Source organism: Lissotriton vulgaris, chromosome 5 (genome assembly GCF_964263255.1).
Source record: "Lissotriton vulgaris chromosome 5, aLisVul1.2, whole genome shotgun sequence".
NCBI lineage: Eukaryota > Metazoa > Chordata > Amphibia > Caudata > Salamandridae > Lissotriton > Lissotriton vulgaris.
The window spans coordinates 405,883,639-405,911,624 of record NC_141693.1 but is presented as its reverse complement, the minus strand read 5'-3'; the positions used below and the strand labels follow the sequence as shown (position 1 = coordinate 405,911,624).

Below are 27,986 nucleotides of genomic sequence, written 5' to 3'. Positions count from 1 at the left end.
GAGGAGCACACGTCCCCCTTGATCCGCCAATTGTGATAACTGCAGTGTAATATGTAGGTATGGATTGTCATCAAAGGCTCTTGATTATTTTGTAATGTGTCACCTGAGGTTTTATTTTTGATTGTTTTTGTTTAATAACAAGAAAAAAAATTGACTTTGAAGGAGGAGCGATTATTAATTATATATTTAATCATCTTTATTCGATTTGATAAACCATAAAATCATTAAAAAATGATTCACAGAAATACAGTTTTGCTAAAATGGGCTAAAATATAATATCATCCGTGGAAAGTCCTTAACCTACTATGCATATCCTCATTGATGTTCTCAGTCCCCCCTTGGTATTCGTAGTTTTAAAGCAGCCTTTAAAAGGTTTGTCACACAATAAAGGGTAAAAACATCAGTTGACAGTTTTAAAAACAGCAAAGCTACCCGAGCCTGCCTGAATCTAGCTTGTCTTAACAGCTCTTTCAGAAACAGTTTCCTGGGGTGGGCATAGTACAGGCATAATCAAACTAGGTGAATTGTGTCCTGCGAAAACTTCATGTCGCAGCCGCAGGGCCCTCTCTCTTCTAAATTTATAATAAAACCTGCTGGTACTGCCAATAAGGGGTGGATATAATTTAGTCTAAAATGCGTTACCAAAAAATGATCTGGGCATTAGTCATAAATGTAAGATAAGGTTCTATGCCCTGTGACGTTATAACTAAAATATGAACTCTCCCCGAGTGTTTCCCCCGTTCAACAGTTTTGCGCTCTGCCATTGCAAACACTGGGAACAGTGTTTTAATATTGCTTATGTCTTTTAACTTTATTGTCTCAAGTTTGTCAAATAAGTCTATGCGCCCTAGGTTGACAAAGGAGTCCCTGACGTATTTCAGACATGGGATTTTCCGCGCATGTTCCAGGTTGAGACAATCCCGTACTACCAACCTTGTCAGGCCCACCTCTTCGTTGGTCCAAATCTTCAAACAACCTACTGAAGGCTTCACTCCTATACTGTCTGCGATGTAACTAACACCCAGCTCCTCGTGTATACAATATGCTGGCGTGCTCTGTGGGACTTTCAGCATCCGCCTTAGATATTTGTTCTCGACCCTTTTGCAGGGTAGTAGGTTTAACAAATCCCCACACCTCACTGCCGTACAGGACTTTGTCACAGCAAACTGCATTATACAATTTTAAAATCACACCCGGAGCCCAGTACCCCAGCCTCCGGGCATAGTTTGCAATTGAGCCCGTGGATCTATTCAAAGTCATTCACTTATCCTCTATAAGATGTTTAAAATTCAGGTGGTTGTCAAAAAACACACCCAAATAGGCGAAGGCTGGGACTTTACCCAAGGTGTATTAGCCTATAGAGTCATTATATTTTTTGCTGGGCTTCTTTCCCATCTCCATTATGTATGATTTTGCAAGCCGTCTATTATGCGCTATAAGCTGTGTGGGGTGCGGTCCAGAAGCACCGCGTCGTTTGCGTACAGCAGCACCGGGACTGTTCTACCCCCTATTCTTAGTATATCAGCCTCAATGTTCCGCAGGGTAGCATCGAGCCCATTAATATAGATGGTAAACAAGAATGGAGCTAAGATGCATCCTTGTCTCACCCCCACTAGAACAATTAAAAAGCCCTGTAACTCCCCCCTCCTTTGTGTATCTTGCAGCTGCTATCGTGTTGGAATGCAATGAGTGTAGGATTTTTATTATAGCTGTATCTACCCCAAGGTCCCTTATTAGAGCCCACAACTTGCTGCGATTCACGCGATCAAAAGCTGCGGCGAGGTCCATAAAGGCTAGGTATAATGCCCTGTCCTTCGCTATAGTATATTTAGCAGTAATAAGATACAGGTTAAGACACTGATCTCCGGTGGATTTTCTCGGGCGAACCCCATATTGCACATCCGTGATAATTTGTGTCTCCTCTGCCCAATCCATCAACCTATTTAAAAGGACCCGCCTCAGGACCTTAGCTGCAACATCTATCAGCGATATTGGCCGATAACACTGTGGGCTATCCCTATCCCCCTTCTGGAAAATAGGGACGATAATAGAAGGAGGAGAGGTTATTAATTAATTTGTTTGGGAAGGAAGGTCAGCATGTCTTTGAATTTTTACCAAAGCTAATGAGTCCGACAATATAGAAATTGGATATATGTATGTTGAGGCAAAGAAAAGATTAGAGATTTACTTTTGAAAGCAAGTGAACATTGTCATGCAGATGCATACACTTTATATGCAGCCACAGGGAAACCATGAAACAGTGGAACTGCTTGTTACTAGACTACGAGATTTGGCAGTAAAATGAGATTTAGGTAACTGACAAGTTATTGTTCAGTGCAAAATACAAACAAATGGAGGAGAGAGTATGGACTTGTGGAAAGTGAGCCCATAATTCTATCGATGCCCAGGCCGCTGGCGCAAACCGCCTCTTAGTTCCCATTCTGAATAGTTACCAAATAAAGAGACGGGCGCTGGAAGCAGGAATCAAGAACAGAGTTTATTTCTCATGAGGAGAGCCAGTCATTTCGGACACGAAACACAGTGTCTTTCGGGAGGTGCTCTGACAAGTGAGCTTGAGACTCTTGCTTTTATACTTTGCAAAACATTTGATGGTACAATCAGGTCAGTATGTCGCAAAAGGAAGATATCCCTATAATCCTCGTGATGATCCTATTCCACATACGTTCACAATGGGGACCCTTGACCTGCTGATAAGAGGGGAGGGCAATCATGCAGCTGAGTGTGTCGTAGGATGTGTGCGCCTGATCATGGCCCAGGGGGTGGGGTGGCTAGGCATACAATAAGGGCAGTAAATGGTATCTCCTGGCTTAGGCGATGGCCTCGGACATGTGTGGTCAGCCGAACTCGGGGGAAGGGGTCATCAAAGGAGTGGTATTCATGCCTGCGTGGACAATCGAGCGTGGAGGGAGGGCTTGTCAATAGAGGGGCATTCAGGGAAGGGAAGGAGGTGCTGGTCAGGCGCGGCCGTGACTCTCAAGGACAGGGCTTTGCGGAAGAAGAGGGTTTATGACTTGCTCATATGAGGAGAAGGAGGGGGTCAGGGTGCGTGCAGGGCCAGAGTCGCGCAGAGAGAGAGAGAGAGAGAGAGATCTTATGACCTGTACATGAGAGAACGGGGGCAGTCAGATACAACTGGGAGGGGGGGGGGGCTATGTCAGCTGAGGCGAAGGATGCTTCTTCGAGAGGGAAATGGGGAAGGCCTGGGTCAAGCAGGAGGGTTACCTTTTCACATCAGGATCGCGCAAAGGGAAAGGGTTTCATGGTCTATACATGAGAGAGGGGGTGCAAGATACGCGCAGGAGGGAAGCTGGGGATTCCAATGGGTAAAAAGGCCATGGTGCCTAGAATGGCTGCACATATGCATAGGGGTACGGGTTCTTACTGGCAGGGTGATATGGTCAATAATTTACAGTATCCATGGTGCCCACAGGGAGAGGAGTGGGAAAGGAAGGGAAATGAGTGCTGTCTATGTACATCAGTTTCGTCAGATTTTACAGTCGCCCCTTTTTACATAGCAGCAATCATTTTTGCAGCTGATGGCATTACAAGTAGACAAGCATCGTTGACGAATTAGCACTTTGTCGATACTAACATGTGGCGTACAATCATAGACAGTCAAGGTGATGGGAAGAACGCAGTACATAGGAAATTACTTTTTCGTTGTGTTCCGGGCAATTAAACGCACTACATAGCATAAATCTTTCTGACTTAAAAAATGTGACCAATGAACAGTTTTTGACCAGATAGTTGAGAGCGGAATTCAGTTCAATACACAAGATCTCTTCGTCACAGTGTCTTTTATCAGGGAGCCATCACTGGTAGGCTCTAATCCGGGTACTTTCGTTGGCACTGTTGAGCACCGGCGGTGGAGCTATAGGTCCAGCTCGGTTCGATCCTTACGCGTTGCAGGGTGCGGTCAGTCCTCTGCTGTTAGACCACAGTCCTGTTCCCTAAACAGTCCGTTTGGCGGCGCCTTATGCTCGGCACCTATAGTTCTGTGGCAACACCCTCTTCCCATATAGTTGCAGCTCTTTCCTTTGGCAGAAAGTCACGTGGGAAGGTGGGTGGATGTGGTTCAAATAGTCGATAGAAAGAGTGAGCGGAGTTGGGTCAGAGTTCCTGGGACACACAAAAAGGGACCAAGGGAGCAAAGGATAACAAGCAGGCAGGCCCGTCAATTGGGCCCTAAGAAGGCAGACGGAGACTCCAGGCACACGTGGGTTAGCAGTCGGAGGGCTTCGAGGCGGCCCGTCATTTTTTTCATTTTCCACGTTGAAATTGCGGTCTCGTCCCGTGCCTTGTTGCTCTGCAGCTCCACCTCTGGTCGATGTCATACGTGTCCCAAGGTCTGCAGTCAGGCTGAACGTCACGTCTGACCCATCTCCTCCGGTGATCGTGAATCTTTGAATAGGTACAAGACAACGTTTTAGAGAAATGGCAGAAGAAGACATCTACGCATATGAATTCCTCCCTCAATTCTTCGCATTTGAGATTTTATGCTCATTGGTCACAGTCAGAGGTCTATTACCAAGCAGTGCATGTGTCAGCATTCCTACTGAGTCTATGGCAGGTTTATTCATTGTCCTATTTATAACTCACATGAGGATAAATCACATTTCCATCAACTGTGCGTTACATCATATTCAATATTACAGAGCATTTCCCTTCAGGAACAATCATATTTTCAGACAGGGTGGGGGTGCTATCGTCGAGAGTCGGGCAAAACAAGATTTCCTCAAGGGTCAACAGCTACCCATGGTCATTACGTTAATACCCGGGACAGCAGAAGTGGTTCTATCAAAAATGGGGCGGGGATGCTTCGGGCGCTTGCGCTTGGGTGCAAAGGGGTGAGGCAATCTGGGTATTGGGTGTCAATCTAGACGTTGGCGTTCGTCTCTGAAGAACAGACATAGGATGCCATTGACATATAGTTCCCCTATAAATGGCCTGATTTGGGGGACTTTAGTCGTCTTACCTGTCCTTTCCTTCTCAGCCAATTCAAGTTCATTCATTTTTGCAGAAAGGAGAGGCAGTAACATGGCGAAAATACAGTCATTTTAGTTTCGGTCAATTTCGCTGAACACCTTCGCGTTCAAATATGTATCAAATCAGACTGGTGCCGGTGGGGCACAATTTTACCAAAAAGAGGGAGGGAAAATAGGGAGACTCTCATAGAGAGTGAGAGTCGTCCGCAATCTAAACGAGCCATTCGGTACACGTATGACATGTAAGGAGAGGGAGAGAGATAAAAAGGAGTGGAGAGAGAGAGAGAGAGAGAGAAAGAAAGAGAGATAAAAAGGAGTGAAGAGAGAGAGAGAGACGTGTACGAAAATAGGTCATTTAGTGCGCTCACAACACAGAACGGCAAAGGTCAGGCGACCCGCAGATACAGACAGAGGGGAGACATAAATTCGTACGTTACACACACACACAAACTCAGACAGGGAAGACGGCACATATATTACGCATGTACAAGACATTCACGACAAGACAGGAAACAATTGTTAGTCTACAAGATCTGTTTTTATATTTTCTACATATCGTTACTATCCTATTTATCTACGTGCTTAGCTCTTTCTGCCCTTCCCCCCTTTCCCTTCTCGCTTGTCATGCCTGCGAGCGTTCCCAATTACCAATACTCACACCTCGGTTGGTCGATCAGAAATTAACCTTGTTGCGCTAGTTACCCATGGTTGGATCTTAAACCATTTTCTGTTCCCTCCTGTGGTGGGAAGTTCTCCAGGCTGAGGCAACGGCAAATATTGATCGGGAAAACAGTCGGACAGCTTGGCTATATCTGTAAGAGTGTGAGAAAGGGGGCAGTGCATTTTGAACATCGGCAACATTTCTAACTCCCTAGGCGGGTGGTGCCGTGGCAACCCTTACCCGTATTTTTTTTCTTTGTCCTCTCCCTACCTAGTAAAAACGTCCAGTTATATTATTTAACGTGTCGTCTCTAGTCAATTTTTTTTCTCTTTCCCGTCATTCAGTACCTGTCCAGTTTCTATGTCGGTCCATCCTCCCAGTTGCTATGTTCTAAGGAGGAACAGTCATGTTTTAAGTCTACGTCTTTAAAAAACTTTTATTTGTCATAAGGACCATGCTCATATTCCTTTCTTCCCCTTCTCATCGGCGGTTCGGTCGTCGTCCATCTATACATCAGCCAGTGTCCTGACGTGACCTGCAGAAGGGAGGAGAAAGAAGGGGTGGGGGAGGCAATATTCAAACCTCATCAGCATGCAGTAATCCGGAAATGTTTTTACCTACCACATACTCGACCTATTTCCACGTAGTGCATTTCCCTACCATCACGGCGTTTAAGCCCTAATGGACCAGGAAGGTCAGACAGATAATCATTGATGATCTGTGTATCTACATGTGTTACTTGGTCGTAACCCCTTTCGATCGGGTACAAGGGTGGCGATCAGGTGGCATTTCTGTGGTGTCGTTTTAGGTCTTCTAAAGCACTTTTCCGGCTGCCTGTGACACATAGTGTGGCTGCTGAATATCGGGTCGCTTTTTAACCTTTAACCTTCATCATACTTTCTCGTTGTTCACAGTAGTAATACATTCAAGACTCATTAATTGCAACCGCTACAACTATGCTTTCGTTTTCAAAATACTTTTAATAAAAAGTGTTGACACATAAATACAGACCTACAACCCAGTGGACTAGCCACGGAGCAGATTGGAACTGTACATAAGGAGAACAAAAGCTGGTGGCAGTTCATTGCATAAAGTGCGGCAGTGCAATAAAATCGTATTAAACTCCCCTACAGAGCAAGCATGATGTATGTCAGTAATTCATCTTCAACAAATTCATAAATACATTATCCAATGTTCATTCATTACCTTAAATTACACCAATTCATTTTCCAACTCATAATCGGTACCCACCCTTAAGTCAATTCATCGTCCAAGCACATACTCAATATCCTTCATATCTACTTTCGTTATCCAAACGTTATATATATCTCGGGGTAAAAAGCTTGCGCAATCAGGGTGCAACAAAGTTCATTAAAAACGTCTCATTTTGTGTCGGCGCCATTTTGGGTGGGGTCAGGCAAGTTCCAGCACAGTCAGAGTATCTCTAGTCTCGCATGGTTGGCCCAGAACTTTCCATTGGCAGTTCAGAAAGTCTCGTGCAATGAGGTTAACAGTCTAACAAATATGGACCACGAGTCAAAGAATGGGAAGGGCGGCAACAATTTTCCTACCGGGTCATTCTGGTGTTCCTCCGGAACTGAACAAGCCTGTGCCGTGGCGGCATTTTAGCCATTTCCGATCCGAGTCTGGTGCCGGCAGGAGTAGCGCCGATGTCGTGGTTCCCAGCGAAGGGGGCGGGGGCACCCATGCAGGGGGTCGGGGGCCCCCCGGCTCTTATAGAATCTTCAAGGTCGAGGAGAGGCGATATGGAGCGAGTGCCCGTCCTGGGCAGAAGACCGCTTTTTGATGTTGACCCTCTTTAAGCAAAGAGTGTTGGGGTGTCGCTGGAAGCCTCCACCTGGAGGGAGGTGGGGGAGGGTCGTTCGCGCCACCTCCCCCTTCCAGCGACCCCGCGCCGTTCTTCGGCTCCATCGTTTTCGACATTGGCCGTGCCAGCCATTGACGATGGGGGGGGGGTGGTCGGCGGCTGAGGCAAGACAGCCCCCCCCCTTCCCTTGTTGACATGTGGCGGGACTACCTTCAACTCTCCAGGGAGCTTGGAGTGTGGCGGGACTGCCTGTACCTATGCAGGCGGCGGCAGGCGGCGAATTTGGCATGTGGCGGGACTACTTGATTCGCCGCCGTCCTCGCCTTGGCTTCGGCCTTCGACAAAAAGCCGGATCGGGTGAGAGAGAGGGGTGGTCGGTGGCCGAGGCAAGACAGCCCCCTCTCTCCCCGCTGCCTGCAGGGCGGCAGAAGAGAGAAGATGGAGAGGTCCTTGTCATCCTTTGGACCGCCTGCCCAACATCATCTCCTCCTGACCATGGCCAGGCGACTCCCTCGTGCCTCCAGGCCTCGCCTTCCGGATGGGCGTAACCGCGGACCTGTTGCACTTCGTTGAGCTTCCGGAATGGGGGTAGGTACCTATTGAGTTGTTTCTATTTCATGTGACCGTTATTTGGGCGGGGCGGGCAATGAGGCAGACATGTTGGGAGCAGGAACAGGCAGTGAAGCCTAGCTACCACGTGGCTATGTTCTGCTATCAAATCTTTTCGCCATTTTACATTTCTTATTACGAACTATTCCTAATGTTTCTTATTTTTGGTGAAGTCAAAAGCTCATCAGGGGGTTACTGACTTAGCCTGATTTCTTTTTATTTTTCTTTCTCTTCCTTAGCGTGTTTCGAGCTAAAGCTTTCTGTTAGTAGGGAACGGTGATCACTTCATATTTTTATGTGTCCTTTTCACTAGGGGGGTACATCTGGACGGACCAGACGAGTCCCCTCCAATAAATGGTCCGGGGTGGAACGAGATTATCGATCAAAAGGGGAACATATATTCCTTCATTAGGGTATCATCCTGGACGGACCGAGCGATGTACTTCCACTTACTAGGGTAGCCTCCTGGACGGACCAGTCGGTCTATTTTCTACTAAATGGCCCATGAGTAGAGAGCATATGTCCTCCATAAGGGTAGTCTCCTGGGCGGACCATGCGAGCTACCCCACAATTACCAACCAGTGGGGAGTGGGTAGGACTGACGAATTCACAAAGGGGCATAACCTACCCTTTTCTACTTGCAAAGACTAGACAGAGTGTTTCTATTTCACGTTGTTTGCAAATAGAAAATACCTCAAACGAAACAATTCCTGGGACAACAATGTCCAGGCAACCAACCAATCAATGGGGAGAAAAACAGGCATGACGGATTACAACGGGGACAAATGTCTGCATTACCTGCCCTTCGCTATCCATAAAGGGAACAGAATATTCCTATTCGTCTCTGTTTGTGGACAGGGAAGATCTCAAAGAGCAACAATCGATTATTAATCGACTTCAAACAATTCAGTGGGGAGAAAAGTAGGCATGACGGATTACAACGGGGACAAAAGTCTGCATTACCTACCCTTCTCTATCTGCAAAGAGGGACGACGTTCCTATTCGCCGCTGTTTGCAAACAGAGAATGTCTCGTTCTCAAAAGAGAACCAATATGTCAAGTAGCCTTCAAAGCTAAATGAACCAATACCAACCAATACAATATCAGTATACAAATACCGATTTCAATACAATCAATCAATCAATCAGGTGGATAGAACCACCCTACCAATCAGGCGTAAAAACACCCTACTTAATCTTACCCGGACCGGACCATACGGATAGTTCTTCGACTCCCTCCTCCAGCGCCCGATCGTTCTCTTACTCCATGTAGCATTCCTGTGGGATTCCAGTCAGGACAATGGGTCACTCAAGAGAGGTCCGTTCAGAATTGGTGAAGTTCTGTCGATCGGCAGCCGGGCTAGGGCCCTCTCAAGGCAGGTATACTCCGATCATTTTAGACGTTCACTTCTTCGTCTGGATCTCTCTTACCGAACCCTATGTCACTGATGGACCCCGCGTTGGGACGCCAATTGTGGAAAGTGAGCCCATAATTCTATCGATGCCCAGGCCGCTGGCGCAAACCGCCTCTTAGTTCCCATTCTGAATAGTTACCAAATAAAGAGACGGGCGCTGGAAGCAGGAATCAAGAACAGAGTTTATTTCTCATGAGGAGAGCCAGTCATTTCGGACACGAAACACAGTGTCTTTCGGGAGGTGCTCTGACAAGTGAGTTGAGACTCTTGCTTTTATACTTTGCAAAACATTTGATGGTACAATCAGGTCAGTATGTCGCAAAAGGAAGATATCCCTATAATCCTCGTGATGATCCTATTCCACATACGTTCACAATGGGGACCCTTGACCTGCTGATAAGAGGGGAGGGCAATCATGCAGCTGAGTGTGTCGTAGGATGTGTGCGCCTGATCATGGCCCAGGGGGTGGGGTGGCTAGGCATACAATAAGGGCAGTAAATGGTATCTCCTGGCTTAGGCGATGGCCTCGGACATGTGTGGTCAGCCGAACTCGGGGGAAGGGGTCATCAAAGGAGTGGTATTCATGCCTGCGTGGACAATCGAGCGTGGAGGGAGGGCTTGTCAATAGAGGGGCATTCAGGGAAGGGAAGGAGGTGCTGGTCAGGCGCGGCCGTGACTCTCAAGGACAGGGCTTTGCGGAAGAAGAGGGTTTATGACTTGCTCATATGAGGAGAAGGAGGGGGTCAGGGTGCGTGCAGGGCCAGAGTCGCGCAGAGAGAGAGAGAGAGAGAGATCTTATGACCTGTACATGAGAGAACGGGGGCAGTCAGATACAACTGGGAGGGGGGGGGCTATGTCAGCTGAGGCGAAGGATGCTTCTTCGAGAGGGAAATGGGGAAGGCCTGGGTCAAGCAGGAGGGTTACCTTTTCACATCAGGATCGCGCAAAGGGAAAGGGTTTCATGGTCTATACATGAGAGAGGGGGTGCAAGATACGCGCAGGAGGGAAGCTGGGGATTCCAATGGGTAAAAAGGCCATGGTGCCTAGAATGGCTGCACATATGCATAGGGGTACGGGTTCTTACTGGCAGGGTGATATGGTCAATAATTTACAGTATCCATGGTGCCCACAGGGAGAGGAGTGGGAAAGGAAGGGAAATGAGTGCTGTCTATGTACATCAGTTTCGTCAGATTTTACAGACTTTGCCTATTACCACTTTAGTGGAAGCATTAGGCATTGTAAAGATTACAGAAGCATTAGATTCCCGTATGAGAGAAATGCAGTGAATTAATACAAGGAAAATGAGGAGGTAAATGTTGGTGGAAAAGAAAGCAAGCAAAACAAAGTCATTTAGGGGTGCGGAGAATAAAGAAAAGAGACTTGCTGACAAAATGAAGGAGAAACCCATCAAGTCTTGCATCAAATCAGCAAACAAATGATGCTAAAGATGTGGTAGCATGTTGTATGCAGCTAACTTTAACGGGTATTGTGCGAGAGAAAAGTAATGCTACAAATGTGGTAGAAGAGCGTATATAGCTAGTGTGTGCAAAGATACAGTAATATCCAGAGTAGCTTGTGTTAATGTAGAAAGTGAAATCTTAGAAAAAGTTTTTTGAATTGATAAAAGGGCGATGGAAGAAAGAGCAGACCAAAGGCTCAATTCCTAATGAATGACAAACAGACTGAACTAAAGGTTGACACAGGATCAATGTATACTATTTGAAAAAATGTGGACTCTCACTCCTTAAACAACCGAGAGATATTCATCCCAAGGGTTATGGAAGAGAACAGATTCAGATTTTTGGTTTTGTAGAGGCCACTTTGCTTGCAAAGGACGTATGGCAACACACAAATTGTATGTATCACACAAGGGTCCAGGGGTATTAAGTAGGGTCTGCAATATGATTTGCACATTGTACCTGTTCCACGATCCAACAAACAAATGTTAGTAGTCCAGTCTAGTGAATTCTTAGCAAATATCTTGAGCAAATATACATATGTTTTCAAGGAGAATATAGGTTTTTTAAGGGGTATGTGCATAAAATCAAACTTAAAGGGGGAGTGTTACCAGTATGTCATAGGGTGTGTAAGGTTCCCATTGTAATTCACAATGACTTTAAAAAGGTGTTAGAGGACATGCAAAGTGAAGGAGTAGTATCCTCATGTCTTATTATGGAAAAGGTGGTGGCCATCTGAGTTTTTTTGTCGACTTACGGAATTTGAATCAATGCCTAGTTATGGATATGTTTCCTTTACCATCAGAAATGATGTTGCTACTTAAGCATGCAGACATTTTCACCAGATTAATCTTAAAATCAGCTTATCACCAGATTGTGACATCTCAAATCTAAGTCAATCACTTCTTTCATTACAATAGAAGGTATGTTTAAATTTACTACACTTCTCTTTAGTTTGGCATCAGATTCAAGCATCTGTCAATGTATGATGAGTAAATTGTTCAAGAATAGGTTGAGTGTGTCTTTTTTGAAGATGATTACCTGATTGGTGCTATGGAAGACGAACATAATTCTGTTTTGGTGAAGGTATTGGAGGTGTTAAGGGAGTCTGGTTTAATGCTACGTAATGGGAAATTCAATTTTTTATTAAGTGAAATCAAATATCTGGGGCACACCATCTCTGAACGTGGTGTTACACTTTACGAGGATCTGGTTAAGGCTATTAGATGGGTTTCAGCTTCTCAGGGAAAAGAACAATTGTGCTCCTTTATGGGGCTAATAGAGTATTATGCAAAATGTGTTCACAATTTTGCAGAGAAGATCGAGGCTTTAAGAAGGCCAAAGAGGGAACATGAAAAAACTGTTGTTTGTGCATCAAGATCTTTGCAGATCTTAATTATGGGGTGATCACAAGTGAAGAGTTAGCAGTTGCATCAGGTGTGGAATACTTCTGCACATATTTGTATGGGTGTGTTTCACATTACGCACTGATCACAAAACTTTAATCAAAGTCTTCCAACCAGGAGGGGCAAACCGTATTTCTCCAAGTTTAGCTAGATATCCTTATTTCATGCAATAATTTAGGTCTATAGTTTAGTATGTGGCCGAATGGAGAAATATTCAAGCGGAATGCTTTTCTAGGTTACCTTTTAGTGGTGGGGGAAAGGGAAGAAAAGTGCGGATCGGATTGTATTGTTGCTAGTTTAGAGGAAGCTTGCAAGGTGAGAGTAATGCTATTAGTCGTGAAGAATTGCAATGAGTTGCACAGCTTTATACTGTGGTAATCAATTATAGCATACAAATGCCAGTGAGTAGTAGGGAAGGAGTGAAAGATGTTGTTGAGGAAATGGTATGGGCTTACAACACTACAGTGAATGCATCCATGAGTGAGTTGCTCTTTGTAAGGAAAAGGGGAGGAGTACCTAGGACCGGAATATTTCTGCAGTGGATGATCTAGTGTCACCGGCGTAACGAAACTTGAGGCAGCCCCCCTGCAAAGTACATGGAGGGCCCCCCCTCTGGGCTCACTCAGGAGCACGCTTGCGAGGGCACTGTACTGAGGGAGCCATCTTGAGCTTGGGGGCCCCCTTGCATTGCGGGGTCCTTTGTTATGCCACTACCAAGTGTGGAACCCAGGTGGAAGAGAATAACTTGCCAAAGAGAAATAGGATTTGGGAGGGTGATTATCTGAAGATCAAGTTGGAAAGAGTGAGTGACCGTCATTAATTGCTTAGAACCTTTGAACAGCGTATACTTTTCCTTTTGGGCACTGGGCAGAGGAGTGGTCCTCTGCCTGCTGAGGGCACAGAAAAAAGAAAAAATTAAATGACTTTATAACATCTTATTTTTCCACTGCCACCCCGAACTGGTGGACAGGGTGAGGCCGTTGCTGCTGACTGGCAGCAGGTGATGAGGAGTGGTGCACAAGTTTAAAAGGTGCAAGTCTTTTTGACTGTCTGTTTTGCGACAGCCAGCCTGACAAGCGTACTTTGAACATCTCCAAACTAAATTGTCTTAGAAAGCAGGATGAAGGGCAAGCACAGACCTCCAGGGCCTTGTTAGTATTGAGATAGCCTGCTCCATCAAATCCTGGTGCTTCTCTCATGCTGGTTAGCAGCATGAGAGAAGCGTCTAGACTGGTTAGGGGAGATGGCTTGGTCGTGTGCTGGACGACGATAAGAACACCATTACCGGAGCAAGGAAGTTCAGCAAGGTAAGCTACTTTTTAATTTTGCTTTATTTAATGTAAAAGGAATCTCCCATATTCATTACATTAATGATTAAAACGTAAACATTTAAACTTTAAAACGATAATGTAATGCAGGTTGGCAACTTAGTGTTTGCCAAGGTTATTTTCATTGAGTCTGCACAACACTTTTTCTCTCCCACCACATTTAGTTAATGACCACCGCCACTGCCTTTGAAGATGAAGAGGGAACATAATTGGTTTGCGGGTTTAACCTTGACAAAAATACAATAAAAAGAAGTGTTGCATTGTATTTAAAAAACAGATGTGAGATAAAAAAAAAAACTGAAGTTAACCAGAGAGAAGATTGGAGTGATGATGAGAAAGGTTGCAGTGGTTACATGTTAACGTGTATAAGACAGCAGTGGAGATGAAGGAAGTGGTTTGATAAGGGTGGACTGGTTACCAATTAATTTGTGCAGAGATAGGCACAGGGAACATCGTGTTGCTGTTAGATTTCAGGATTTAGAAAGTAATTGACACAGAAATTTCCCAAGGTTTTTATTCCTCTGACAAAGAAGTGAAATGTGGCATGTACGTCAGGGCCGGCTCTAGGCTCATGGTGGCCCTGTGCAGGGAGCGTAGGTGGGGCCCCGGAAGAGGGGGTCCGGACGGGGCGGTGCTCAGGAAGGTGTTTTAATAATACGTCCAGAAAAGTTGTTAGATGAATGACCAGTACCTGCGGCTGCTCCTAGACTGGTGAGAGGCACTGTACCAATACCCCAGCGGGCTTCAAAAACAACAAGGAGCACGTCCAGTGAGATCCAAGATAGGAAGCCTTTCGTCCTTACAAAAAATCTGCTCTGCCTCCCCCCCCCCCCCAAAAAAGGACCTAATCCAGTTGGCTCTGAAATGTTATGTGTTTTGGCGAAGGAACTATGCCAGCAGCGGTGTTCTAACCAGGCGCCATGTTCTTGTTGTTTTTAAGCAATCTATGGTTTGTGCACTCATATAATTCACACACATTGTTACACTTGCCATCAGCCCTAGCTTTCCGCTCAAATCATTCTTTTAATTGTTGTTGGCCCTTGAAAAAAAACCTTCCTGTTTGGAAAAAAAAAGCGAAAATGATGGCACGCGCGCTGCTAGGAACAGTAGTGAAACATGAGGAGAAAATTACAAGTGAACAAATTACAAGAGCAAACGTTAAGTTACAATTGGCAAAAGTGACAATGGTGAGCAAACAAAATACATGAGGTTGCACAAGGAGCTTTACAGGAGGAAAAAGTGACATGTGTGCAGGTTACACAAGTCCTTAAAAGATGACTGAAGGCAGGTTTTGAATTTTCCAATCCCTGAATGTAAGAGCTTCACATCCACTGTCTGAATGCTAGATGAATTATCTACACGAGTAATTAAACTAATAACAGTGTATAAAAGCAATTACTACTAATGCGTCTTTAAAGGAACACTTTTGGGAAAAATTTGAATAATGAAATACTGAGCAAAAAGCACTGTTTCTAAACGTATACCTTGCAGAGCACCAATTTTATCCTGCCTGTAGTCGCCTTCTTTTAATGTTCAACAATGAAACTGAGTTATCTGGCAATCCGGAGACTCGGAGTCGGACACGGGACAGGTGTTCTCTGATGATCGTTGGTGGCCGCGTAATTGTGCTCCAGAGGCCTGCCGTACATCCCTGAGAGGGGGTCCCTCCGCATTAGTTAGAGGGGCAGCACAAGGTTTGCAATCATTTTACAAAGGTGGGATTCTTTGAATGGAATCAGTGCAGAGGTATTTCATGAATCCAACCAGAGCAGGATTTGGAAGATGTAAAGGCTCTTCTGACCTCAGGTGACCTTTACCTAGGGACGCCTGGACCTGCAGCCATTTTGGAAGGGACTGTGCTAACAAGTTGGAAGGAGATAAGCGAGGGTGGACATTACGGAGCATGTCAGAATGGAGTATCCCTGTGACGCTTGGTGCAGGCTGTTGAGCCATTAATGAATGGAGGGTCAGTTTCCGGGATCTTGCACGTGTAAGAGGTGATGAGGTGCATGACTCAGTCCAATGGTGTAAAAGAGAGCGCTGTGCTTCACGGAGCAGTCAGCATTAGGTGTGTTTTTTCCTTCAGCCGTTAGTAATACTAATATCAGTGATGAATGCGCATTATGACAGGGGTGCTGTAAGGGTGATTTTATTTGGCATGTTTCGACTGTTTCAGATGGGGTTTGTCAATTCATGTATCGTGTGCTTTTACCGTTCACTGCGCCTATGCTTCCTCTCTCATCTTTCCTTCCCCTGGCCTGAGCCACTGAAAGGCAGAGTGAAACAAGTGACATTGTTACTTTTCTTTTAACCCTCAAAAGTTTACCGCCTCGTCACAGTGGACTAATGCCCTAGCTTTGCTCTGTCATTTTGAATGATCCGAAACTAGAGCTAAGCTGTGACGTCACCCTTCCACTTTAGTCCATTGCCACGACGTCACAATGCCTCCCACGTTTGCTAAAAGAGTATTGGCTGCATGTGCCTGGTGTCTGATTCCCTGAAGAAGTTGTTTGTTGCTTCTCCCTCCTGGTCCTGCGCGACTGAGGGGGATAAAATAGGAACTCGTTGTAAAATCAGCATCCCGGAACCGGCCATGTGACACGGAAAGATCCTACCGGACATTGCGCTTTCTTCACACTTGCCTGCAGCTGCTTCCTCCATACCAGCCTCCATGAAGACACTGACTGCTCCTGACGGCTGCCTTTCAACCGACACATGAGCGGCCGAGTCTGCCCGGTCAGCAGGGATGACACAGGAGTCAATGATATACAGAATTATGGCTCAAGCTTACTGCCGGCGCGAAGAGGGTCCACCCCTGGTTACATAACTGGCACCACTCCTTTACCCCGCTCTTGGGGGCCTAACTCATGTTCTTTATTCTCACAGTCACTGTCACAGACACGTGGATGACGTGACAACGCACAGTCAGTGGCACCACCGATCACGCACTCTCCCTGGCGGGAGCATGACCCTCCGTGATGCGTCAGAAGGTGTGCAGTTCCGCACTGCGCACAGCGCGCGGGGGCTGTCCCAGGGCCGTCACGTCATACGGTCATTGGTGGTAGTAGGGAAGATTGACGGCCCTGGGACCCAAACTGCTGGCTGGCTGCCTGGGCAAAGTGAAAGTGTAACAACATGTGATTGAACACAACGCTGCCATTCTTAGCCGGGGGCGGAGCTGGAGGCCGCAAAATCCTGCCAGGGGCCGCCACTGCCACGATTATCAGATCCTTCCGATCCTCGCCCGTCGTCGTGGCGGCCCCTGGGGTTTGGCGGCCCTGTGCAGTTGCACACTTTGCACATGCCTAGGGCCGGCCCTGTGTACGTTTCCTTTTGTGATGGGGGTAACATATAATTTGATGTGCATTTATGTATGCATTTGCTATGCATTTATTTAAGTGACGTTAATATATGCATGTAATCTCTAATCTTTTCCTTTCTTTATTTTCTGGCTCCCCAAATTATGTCAACAACATTCTATGCTCCCTCTGTGACAAACATTCTGTGTGAGGTCACAGGGTCTGAGGAGGGGTTTTGTAATTACTGGAGATCAGGCGAGGAGGCCCTGGTCAGTGCTAGTTTACAAATAAAGGTTCTAAATCTTTAGTCTACGGTTCCAATCTGTAATATATTATAGTGGAAGGACACAAGAATTTGGGGCATACTCCTGGAAAGGGACACCCATAAGCGGAAGTGAATGCTGCACGCACCAATTTATGAAAAGCAAGTAAATGAGAGTGACAATGAAGCCCACTAATGTTAAGCAATGGGTGTCCTCTGAGGCTCCTGTATGTAACCAAAATATCTGGCCAGTGATGTAGGGTGACCAGATTTTCTATACCAAAAACCGGGACATTCCAATGACATAGAAGGTTATATTTATAGCCCTCTTCCACATAAGCCTCGAGTGTAACATAGGTAGAGAAAAATGATCCCATGCTTTAATTTTTCGACACCTGATGATTATACGTTATTTCCCCAACCAGTTTTACTGGGTATGGGAGAACCAAATTGGATGTTTCCGAATGCTAAAACCAGCCCCCCCCCAAAAAATGCATGAAACTTTGGCGTAAGTTGCCAAGTCTCATTACACTTTTTTTCTGCTAGAAAAATGCTTCCCTTTCTCTCCCATACTCCCCTCAACCGCTCCCTCGCCCTCCACTACACCACCAGACCCGCACATACATTTACCACTTTCTCGGAGCAGTTGGTAAAAGTGTGCGAAAAAAAAACAAGTTGTTTTACTCGTAATTACACGGTACTGGTGCAAAATTACTGCTCGGTAACAGCAAAATCACGTGATTTTATACTTATCCCAGCAATAACGTAACAAACCATTACGAGGTCCCCCTTCAAAATATATGGAGGGCGCCCCCTAGAGCTCGAGGCCCCCCCCCCCCCCCCCCCGCACTGCAGGGACTATTGTTATGCCACTGTATCCAAGTACTATGAAAGTTCTAATCAGGCCTTTTTCTAAAATAACACAGAAGCAGAGACAATGTTATACATAAGACCCTTATACTGATAGTGATACTCATTTCACAACATTACACAGGCATTTTCATGTTCTCATTCATATTAAGTACCCATTGACGGCTTAAAAACATGGCAATGACTAAGTCATGCCAGGTTTAGTGCTGTGAATGTTCCAGTTGTTTTATTTGATAGCCACACCTGATTTGCAGGTCACAAAGAAACTCTTTTGCAATTTCTTTTTTAACTGGCACGTGGCAGAAAACTAAGGCTTTCCATGTGACCTGTTAAGCTCAGTGGCTATCCTCTTCAAATAAAGTTCATAGAATGGAGCATTTGTTTTGGGGGAAAAAACGTTGCAATAAGAATTATCACAAAGAGGGCCTGATTTATGAGCGGCATTTCCGTTGCAGATCTCTGGCTGTCCCTGTTGCTTTATTTAAACAATATAAATACCACACACATGAGGTTTAATGTTATAAGGAAATAATTCATTTTTTTAATGGTTGATAAATAAACTTCTTGATTTCAGTGCAACCTGCTGGTCAAATTAAGTACTTTGTTTCGTGGCGGAAGTGGTGTTTGTGGCTTGTTTATACAAGAGGCAAACAATGCTTGTGGCAAAGACATGCAAGTACAAAGAAGCGTTTGGAGAGTGAATTGTTCAACAAGACTCAAGCATGCTTGTATCTAAGTAAACGTTCTGTGTTTAAATTGTGCTGAACGTGTAAAGAGTTTTTGTTTACTTAGTGAAAGCTCGGTGTCTTGAAGCAGATGCTAACTGTGTCCTACTGTTTAAATGTTGAGATTAGATTTAGATGAGTTCAGTAAAAGTGCTTATAGGATTTGGAATATTGGGGTATTGTAGAAAGCTAGACCGACTAAACCACAGAAGATAAAACTGTCTGCAACTAATCTTAAACGTATTTGAAAAAACATAAATAGATTAGTGTCTACATGTTTGAATGCTGCCTATGTGTACCCGAGGCTATTTCAAGTAAAGTAATTTTACTGAAGTACTAAATGCACTGCATTTGCCAAGCTCTGCTTTTTAAAAGTTTGTTTTGCATTGCACAAGAAGCCGTGAAGGAGACTTCCAAGAATGTTGTTGAACATTTTTCTACTCGGGTATTTTTTTCTCTCCAAAGTTTGTCATTTTTGTGTACAGAGAAGTTTCTCTCTTTTTACATATACTTGTTACATGGTCCTGTTTCCCAAACACAGCATATGTGGAAGTCATCTCGTCCGGTGTCAACTAATAGATTGTGTTTTTCTACTTCCACCTTCTGAAGTCGCATGTATAATCCTTTTCATTTGTTTTTTAAGTCACTCACTCGTATCGTTGGCTGATGTCTCTGAGTCAGAAAAGGCACTCAGGCGCCAAATATGCGGTCCCTGCACCCCCACTGACAAGCGGCCCAGTTTAGCTCCACGGCGACCACCATTCTTTATACAAATTCAAAAGAGCGCCCATGTTTTCTTGAATGGATTCATCCTGTCCCTGATGATAGATGTTATTCTTTCTGTTGAATAAATGGACCTTAATTTAGAACTCCTCATCTTTAAAAGTGGAGAGTAGGAGAGATTCCTGGATGTGATGTTGTGATTCTCGCATCCATGACCATGTGTGAGGAGTTAGCGGGAACTCAGAATGGTCACCAGCATCTCCTGAATAGTAGTATTAAAGGATCTAGCTGAAAGTGATTGCTGTTAAAGTTTTCATTTGATCCGCTATGTTTTTGCAGCATGCTTAGCTGGTGTTGCGTGACCAGCACCTATGTGCCATATTTCCCTATTCCCCTCACATCAGCTCTAACATGACTCTTCTAAGCCATCATAGCATGTAGGTGGAATGCGCTTAGGTGTAGCTGCGTAGTGGGATTTTATGACTGTTCTCTTTATGTTGAATGCATATTGACAAGTTGGCAGCTCTGGTCCAAATGTTCAGCCAAGGTTCTTTGCTAATGTGTATGCCTAGTTCTGCTTCCTAGGCAGCTACATATGTGGGCTTGGTAGGTTACTCAGCAATCTGCATAGTGTTGTAATGTCACTCGAGGTAGCTTTACACCTCTGGTGACCTAGTTGGTCTACATCTCTTCATCTCTTACGCTGCTCCAACCTTGCTTTGCTGTCCGCCATTGGCCTTCTCCACTCTTATGTCTCTGTGAGTCACCCCAGCCACCTACAGAGACTCACAAAGGGTGGGCCGTTAAGTGCCCTCCAGCAAATCCATTCTTTTTCTGGCTTGCTCCCAGAATATGGACGCAATTCCTCCTGAAACCAGATCTAATCCGTTGACCACATCCTTGAAACAAGCATTTGCAATGCAATAGGTCTCACATTTACGTGAGTTTAAGCTATTGACATTGTAAATGAATATGTCTTTTATTTGTTTGCAAAACAAAAACAAATGAAAGGCATTGTCATTTACAATGCCAATGGCTCAAACTCTCGTAAATGCGAGACCTATTGCATTGCAAATGCTTGTTTTGTTAATCTTGTGTTTGTCCCCAGAATGAAGCTCTGCCTCTACCCAACTCTTTGATTGGCTGGTTTCTTTGCTTACTCAGTTCACATTTATTTATTTATTTATTTTTGCAATTTTTAAAGCGCGAAAATACCCATACGGGTGTCTCGGCGCTGATGTTTACAGAACTCACTCATGTATGACGGGGAGTTAGGAGGGGGAGAACAGCCATGTTTTGAGGCTTTTTCGGAACTTGAGAAGCGTGGGGGCGGTTTTAATGTGGAGTGGAAGAGTGTTCCACAGTTTAGCCGTGGCAGTAGTGAAGCATCTGTCTCCCCAGCTGGCCTTTCTTGTCCGGGGGATGTGCAGCAAGAAGGCTGAGGAAGATCGTAGAGTCCTACGTTGTTCAACTGGGCGGAGAGCTTTTTTTAGGAACTGTGGTCCTGCGTTGTTCAGGGTTTTGTAGGCTATGCACAGAGCCTTAAATTTGATTCGGCTCCTGATAGGGAGCCAGTGAAGTTTTTTAATGTACGGGGAGGTAGATGTAAATTTAGGGATGGATAGTAGAGTTCTGGCCGCAGCGTTTTGCACTGTCTGGAGTTTATTGAGAACCCCCTCCTGAGCATTCAGGAGAAGTGAATTGCAATAGTCAGTTCTTGAGAACACTAAGGTGCTGATGAGTGTTTTGCCTGCTGACTGATTTAGGAAACTTCTTTTCATGCTACACTTCAAACGGATGTACGACATTACAACGCATGCTTTTACATCGCATGCTTTTACAACGCGGGTTTTACAACGCATACCATTACAACCAGTGCTTAATTTGTAAAATATGAAGTGCAGGTGCTGAAATATTTTTCGGAGGCCACACCCACTTTTTCAAGCCCCGCCCCCTCTCGCCACTGGCTCCACCCACTTTATTAGCCCCACCCACATCTTCAAGTGCCACTGCTAAAAGTCAAATATAATACCTGATCTGAATTTCAGAAAGGGAGCCTTCGTAAGGTTTTGATAGGAGGTTCCCCGTGGCGTGAACCATTTTGAAAAAGATGAAAGCAAATGTGCATTTAAATCACAAGTTTGGAATAAATTAGCTAAAACCACTAATGCATTGAAAATGGACAATTTCAGTGCTCTGTGTGCTGATTTGGGGAAGGACAATAAACTGGGGTAGGGCATGCCATTTTAAACAGAGTCTATGATTTCAAAGGTACAACTTGACATAGCTTAAGTTATGTGACAAAATAAAACCCAATGTTGTGAAAACACTAGTCCAAACAGATAAACTGAATAAAATCATGCAATACACTTGAATGAGTCAGTCAGCCACTTTCACTTCCAGTGGCATGGGGTTAATCAGTATAGTGTAATATTCAGTTAAAGCGACTGCTTTAGAGAAACAAAAACAAAAAAGGATGATTACCAATTGGGCTTGTACTATAACTTCTCTCTGGATCTATATGTGCATTTATTAGACATTAAGAATAGTAAAAAAGAAAATCATGAAACTATGTAGTTCTGTATGACACAGGCAACACAGATTAGAAAAGAGGCATATGTTCAAAATATGACTTTTTAATTAAAGATTTTAACTTAAGATAAAGCAAAGAAAACTGTGATCTCCACCAAAATGTGGTTCGCGCTATATAACATTTTATAAATAAATACTAAGGCCAAAGGAATAGGTAGGGGGGCTGGGCAGTTTCAATTTGACCGTATCTTGAATAAGTCATACCTATTAGTGCAAAATAACCAGGCATAGTGCCATACAAACTGCAATTATATAAAGACAAACTAACAAAAAATTAAATATATAAATACAAATAGATACATGTCGTAAAATGAAAATCCAAAAAGCAATTAAACTGTTATAAAAACAAAATAAATAAAATATATTAAATAGAACAATAAATAGAACATCCAAACTAAGAAGACACATAAATATAACAAAATATTAAATAAATTGACACTGTAAACAAAGGGGTATAAATGCAAATAAATAACCTATATAAACTAGAACAACTAAATATCCTAACACAGTAAAGCCTAACTTTTCCAAAACATTGCAATGACACACATTTTCTCAGTTGGAATGGGCTACATCTATTTTTCTAGAAAACCCCAGAAACAGTCTAAATTGCTTGTGCATTCCATGTCCTCCTCTTTCCTTGATTTACTCCTAGTGTCATCAGCTGATCTTCGTCCTTTTGCAAGCCAGGACTGAACATAGGGTAATGGGTTGAATCTCCTAAATGGTGGACCAACAAGATTTAAAAACATTAAAGAAGATATTGTTTGAGTCACCAATGATGCTCTTGTGGATGTGCATATCAGATTCATTTGAGAAAATCCCCGCTCACATTCTGCAGTACTGATAGCAATAGTGTGTATGGCCATCAAAAGTTCCTTGAACTGCCTTTTAATTTCTTTGCCTCCAGATTCCTTGTACTCTCTGTAAGCACGTATGGTTTCTCGGCTGGCAATGTTGAATCTTTTACACAGAGACTCAATATCACTCTCACCATAAAGAACAGGTAGCTCATCAGGCCAGTACTGTTTGTATAAAACTTTCACTTCGCTAATGAGTGTATCATACTCAGCCTTTTTGTCAGCAGAATTCGTTCCTCCTGTAGACAACAAACGATGTCTTAGATTTTCTGCAAGGCTACGAAAAAACTGACCCTGTTCAATTATTTTGTCCGTGGTCTTTCCTTTGTGCAGCACCACACCTTGGAATATATTTTCTTCCATGGCCTTTTTACATAGTGAGAAATGGTTCCCTTGCCTGTCTACCATTGCCTCAAACACAGCTATTTGCCGACAAATAGCCCGGTGAGAATCAATGATTGTAGAATCACGTTTCTGTAACTCAAGTGATAACTCGGATAACTCCTGAAGAGCATCATACATGAGGCCAAGATTAGCAACAAACTGTATAGATGATAACCGCCTTCCTAGGCCTGTGTACATATTTCGTGTTGAACTGTCACGGGAACCATCATCAGCTGCACTATTAAAGTGCTTGTAGAGAGCAGGATAAGCATTCCAAATAGCCTCCACTGTTCTGAAGCTTGATGCAACCCAGCGAGTATCTAACACTCTACCTATTCTGCAGAGCTGAACGTCAAGAGCTTCAGCACATTCCTTAAGCTCCAAACGGTTTTTAACAGAGGTGGAAAATAGAGAATAGAGCTTATCGAGTAAGTTTTTGAAATGATTTGTAGCACCAATATCTTTCATGACATCATGAACGGCAAGTTCCAGGCGATGTGCTGAGCAGTGCCAGGCTACAATATTGGAAGAGATTTTTTCTTGCAACTTCTTTACAACACCACTGTGGCGGCCAAACATCACTGACGCTCCATCACAGGCAACTGAAACCATGCATTTGGAGAGAAAGTCCTCACTTATATTAATTGGATTTTTTTTAGTGCAGACAGTAAACTGTTTACTATGCCATCAGCTGACAAATCACTCAGCTCAATGAGGTCAACAAACATATTAGCTGGGGAGTCCATGTCAGGTAGCTGCATTCGCATGTACACAATTAAAGAACTTTTCCTATTTAACGCAGTGGCTTCATCTAGTAAAAGACTTACTTTGGGGGAAAGCTCAATCATTTTGGCAAATATCTTCCTCTTCATTTCTAAGGATATGTGGCGTTGTATGTTTGAACAAGCTACATTGGAGTGCAAAATTCGACCCATATCTAGTCCATTTAACTGGTGGCAGTCTATCTCCATTTCAAAACCATACGCTGGCCTGTTTCGCTTTGCTTCCTTATAAGCTACACGGAATATTCTGGCTGTTGCTGACATTTGTACAGATTGTGCTTTTGCAGTTACTTGCAATAAAGTATCTCTCTTAGCGTTTTCTAAGATTTTTAAAGTTGCAACATGAGCCTTGCTTAGTGCATGTTCTCCAATCTTTTTCCTCAATGACTTCTGCTGCTGTTCTATATTGGTGCCATATGCCTTCACAGTAGACTCAGTCCATTCTTTGGACAATTTCATTCCCCTGGATTTCTCAGCACCAAGATCACGGATTTGGCGACACACAGAACAGCCAAGGTTAGGGCCTTTAACAATTAGCCATGGATGCTTGCGTTGGAAATATATTTTTTGGTCATGTTTCCAACCTTTAGGAAGAATGCCTTTCCTTAAAACTCTGTCTGAATGTGGTTTCAGTGATAATATGTCAGACTGTTCGCTAGTGCTTGGAGTTTCCTCCATCTCTACAGCAATCTCCACAGCATGATGCGGCTCATCTGTAAGAGGACGATCTTGTGTCTTTTCTTCTGTAGGGGTGATAACGCTGCTGCTAGTAGTGGTGTCACTCTCATCATCTAGTGCCTTCTCTCGCACTTCATCTTCCTTGTTCCCTTCTTCCACTGTAAGTGTATGGTCTTTTCTAGCAAGTTTGCTAGCAGGCTCCTCATCAATCTTGGGCTTAAATTTTGTGAAGTAGCTTGAAATCTTCTTCTGTCCACTCTGAGACATCTAAGGATGCAAAGTGAAAGAAAACATGCTAGACATGTGCGAAGTGTGATGTCAATTCATCAAAGTAACATGCACCAATAATATTTATTTGCAGGTTTCACCAAAGACATTTCTGCATCTGCACATATTTAACATCCATGTGGAGTAGCTACCAGATATCGCTAGTTGTTATTTGTTATTGATGTGTGTAGGCCATAGGCTACCTCTTTGAAACAGCTGTAAAGATTCAAGATGGCTCGACTTAGGTCTCTGAAGCAAAGTAAATCCTGTGAGGAAGACAGGTTGTATAGGGACCCTACTCCTGCAGTCACATTTGCTATGGTACCTCTAGGGCTTGGCACTCTAACTTCAGGCAATCTCAGGCTCAGGAATGGGCTAGTGAGGTGAGCTGACCTCCCTAGAAATGGGGGAAACTCACTTACCCAGATAGGAAAAGCAGACCCGTGCCTGGGTTAATGCAAAGCCTCAAGGGCACTTTGCAGGCAGCTTGTAGGCTAGGCCTGTGTTTAATGGTAAGAAGAGTGAAACTGCAAGCTACCCCAATTCTCGAGCCTATCACAGAGATGCTGTACTGGCTGCCAGAGATTCTTTGTTGAGATTCCTGCAACAGCTGTGTGTTGTAGTAGCAACTATTAGGTGTGTATCAGTGTGAGGGATAAGTTACATCTATGTGTTCTGGCGTGAGCACCTGTGCTGACTTATTTAAGGCATCAAACTTACACATTTGAAAAATAAACTTCAATGTATTGACATTCGGGAATAGGAATCCAATGCCTAAAGTATTATAGATAATTGGGACTAGAGTGTTGTTGCCACACTAGAGAAATATTATTTCTATGCAGCAAAATAAAGTACATTTCAACACAACCTTGTTGTCCTAAAAAAATTAGAAACATCGCTCGAAGTTGCTGAACAATCACAGACATGTAACGCCCTGATTGGGAGCATAATGTAGCAGAGTCCTCTCAGTATTCTTTCACTCCCTTACTCGCTTCTATTTTTCTCTCTAACCCCCTGTGTACCACCAACTGATTGTCTTTCCTTTCTCTCTATCTCCCTCCCCTCAACACCCTGTCTTTCTATATATCTTTCCTTCTCTTCTCAGAGTCCTCGCCCATCTAATGCTCCGTCATCTCATCTCTCTCTCTCTTGGTATCTGACCTCACGGTTCACGTGTCGCTCATCCCTCTTTACCTCAGTCTCTCAGACAGTGCTAGTGTAGCAGCACCACCAACTAGGGGAATATACAACAGGGCACAGACATATGATTTGTAGCAAGAGGCAGATTTCACAGAACAAGTAGTGTGCTTGCTTTTACAGTCTTTCACATACTCCAGATCACAGGACAACATTTGTGAGCTCAGCTGCCACAACTTTTTTATAATTATATATATTTAATTTATGCCTGGGTTCAAATAAACTGCATACACACAAGTTGTATACACAGTACACTGCAAACGTGCACAGTTAGGTTCAAGGAACAGGGTTCCTCATACAGTCATAAAAATGAGAAGTTACTTCAGGGCAAAAATCCATTGCTACAAATAATCTGCTCAATTTAAATATATAAACACATTTAATAACAAGCATTTGCAATGCAATCGGTCTCGCGTTTACGCAAGTTTAAGCTATTGGCATTGTAAATGAAAATAAATGCCTTTTATGACCGGTGGCGTAACACTAAAAAGGATTCCCCCCTGGGCCCCGACAGAGCTTGAAATTGGAATGTAATGCTGCCTGCGCCTGGCTGCCCCCTTATCATTGAAATTAAAGTTCTATTCAGCACCTGCCTTCACCTCTCCCCAGCGGTGCAAGTGCAACTGAACTTAGGAGTAACAGGTTAGCAAAAAATGCTCAGTTTTATATATTATGGCCCATTGGCCCGAGTCGAGTGTTACTTTGAGCTAGCTAGTCCGTGTATTTCAATCAGCAGCACTAAGCATTCTGGGGCATGTGGGCCCATTCCATTCTTAACAAGGTTTACATTAGAAGTGCACTGCAGGCAGGTTCATGAAAAGCAACTCTCGTGGCAGAGTAAGTTGATAGCCATGCAGTATTGGTAACATTATGCTGCGAAAATAGTAAATACCAATGAAAAATATACCAAGTGTGCAAGGGTGTCCAATGTTTTTTTCCTTTAATCTATGTATAACTTTGGTGGAAAAAAAACGTTAATTTAATTTTAAATACTCGGACTCCAATCAAAAATTCACACAAAAGCATGATCTAAATGTAATCGGGACATCGTTTCCTTCTTTGTACCTTCCACTGTAACTACACCCTAAATGAAAAGCTTTGCAAGAAAGGTCCTTTTACAAACACGTCAGCATGGCATTGGCTCCTGGAAAATATTCGTGGCTTCAGTGCTCGAAGTTTTCAAAAATAGCTTAAATACTGTTTTGCACTGTTGTTGCTGCTCGAGTGATAGGAAATCGAGCAGACAGATTTTTTTTTATATCATGTAAAGAATTTTGCACGAGGGCAAAAGTGGAGGGATATTATTGAGCCATTGTGAAAATATATTAAGCGTATTCGGTATTTATATCTTTTTTTTATTGTGGCACATATTTTATTGCCAGTTTGCTTGCCAACAAGAAACTCATCCCGACCCCACCATTCCCCGCCCTTCCTTCATCGCCGTCCACCTGACCAGAATATAAGTGTGGGACTGGCTGGGAGATCACGATCACCAGATGAGAATGAAATCAGTCAGCTGAGCTGACCGAACTTAAAAACTAAGTTTAGTGCTTCTAGTTTTCTCTGCTTAATGTTCTTACCGATATGGTGGTGGGGCCGGTCGGCAGGCCAGGAGTCAGACTCAGCTGTCCATTACAACTCC

The 27,986-nt window shown here is 44.0% G+C and overlaps 2 protein-coding genes across 3 annotated transcripts in view; one reads left to right on the top strand and one right to left on the bottom strand.

Moving 5' to 3' along the window:
- The window catches only part of ANK3 (ankyrin 3), a 2,005,091-nt gene that overhangs the window by 148,321 nt on the left and 1,828,784 nt on the right, over positions 1-27,986 (top strand). The gene's annotated exons all lie outside the window — the stretch shown is intronic.
- Positions 22,752-24,745, bottom strand: LOC147710968 (E3 SUMO-protein ligase KIAA1586-like). The gene has a single exon (XM_086920079.1). The coding sequence runs from the start codon at positions 24,030-24,032 to the stop codon at positions 22,752-22,754; it is 1,281 nt and encodes a 426-aa protein (XP_086776205.1). The 5' UTR covers positions 24,033-24,745.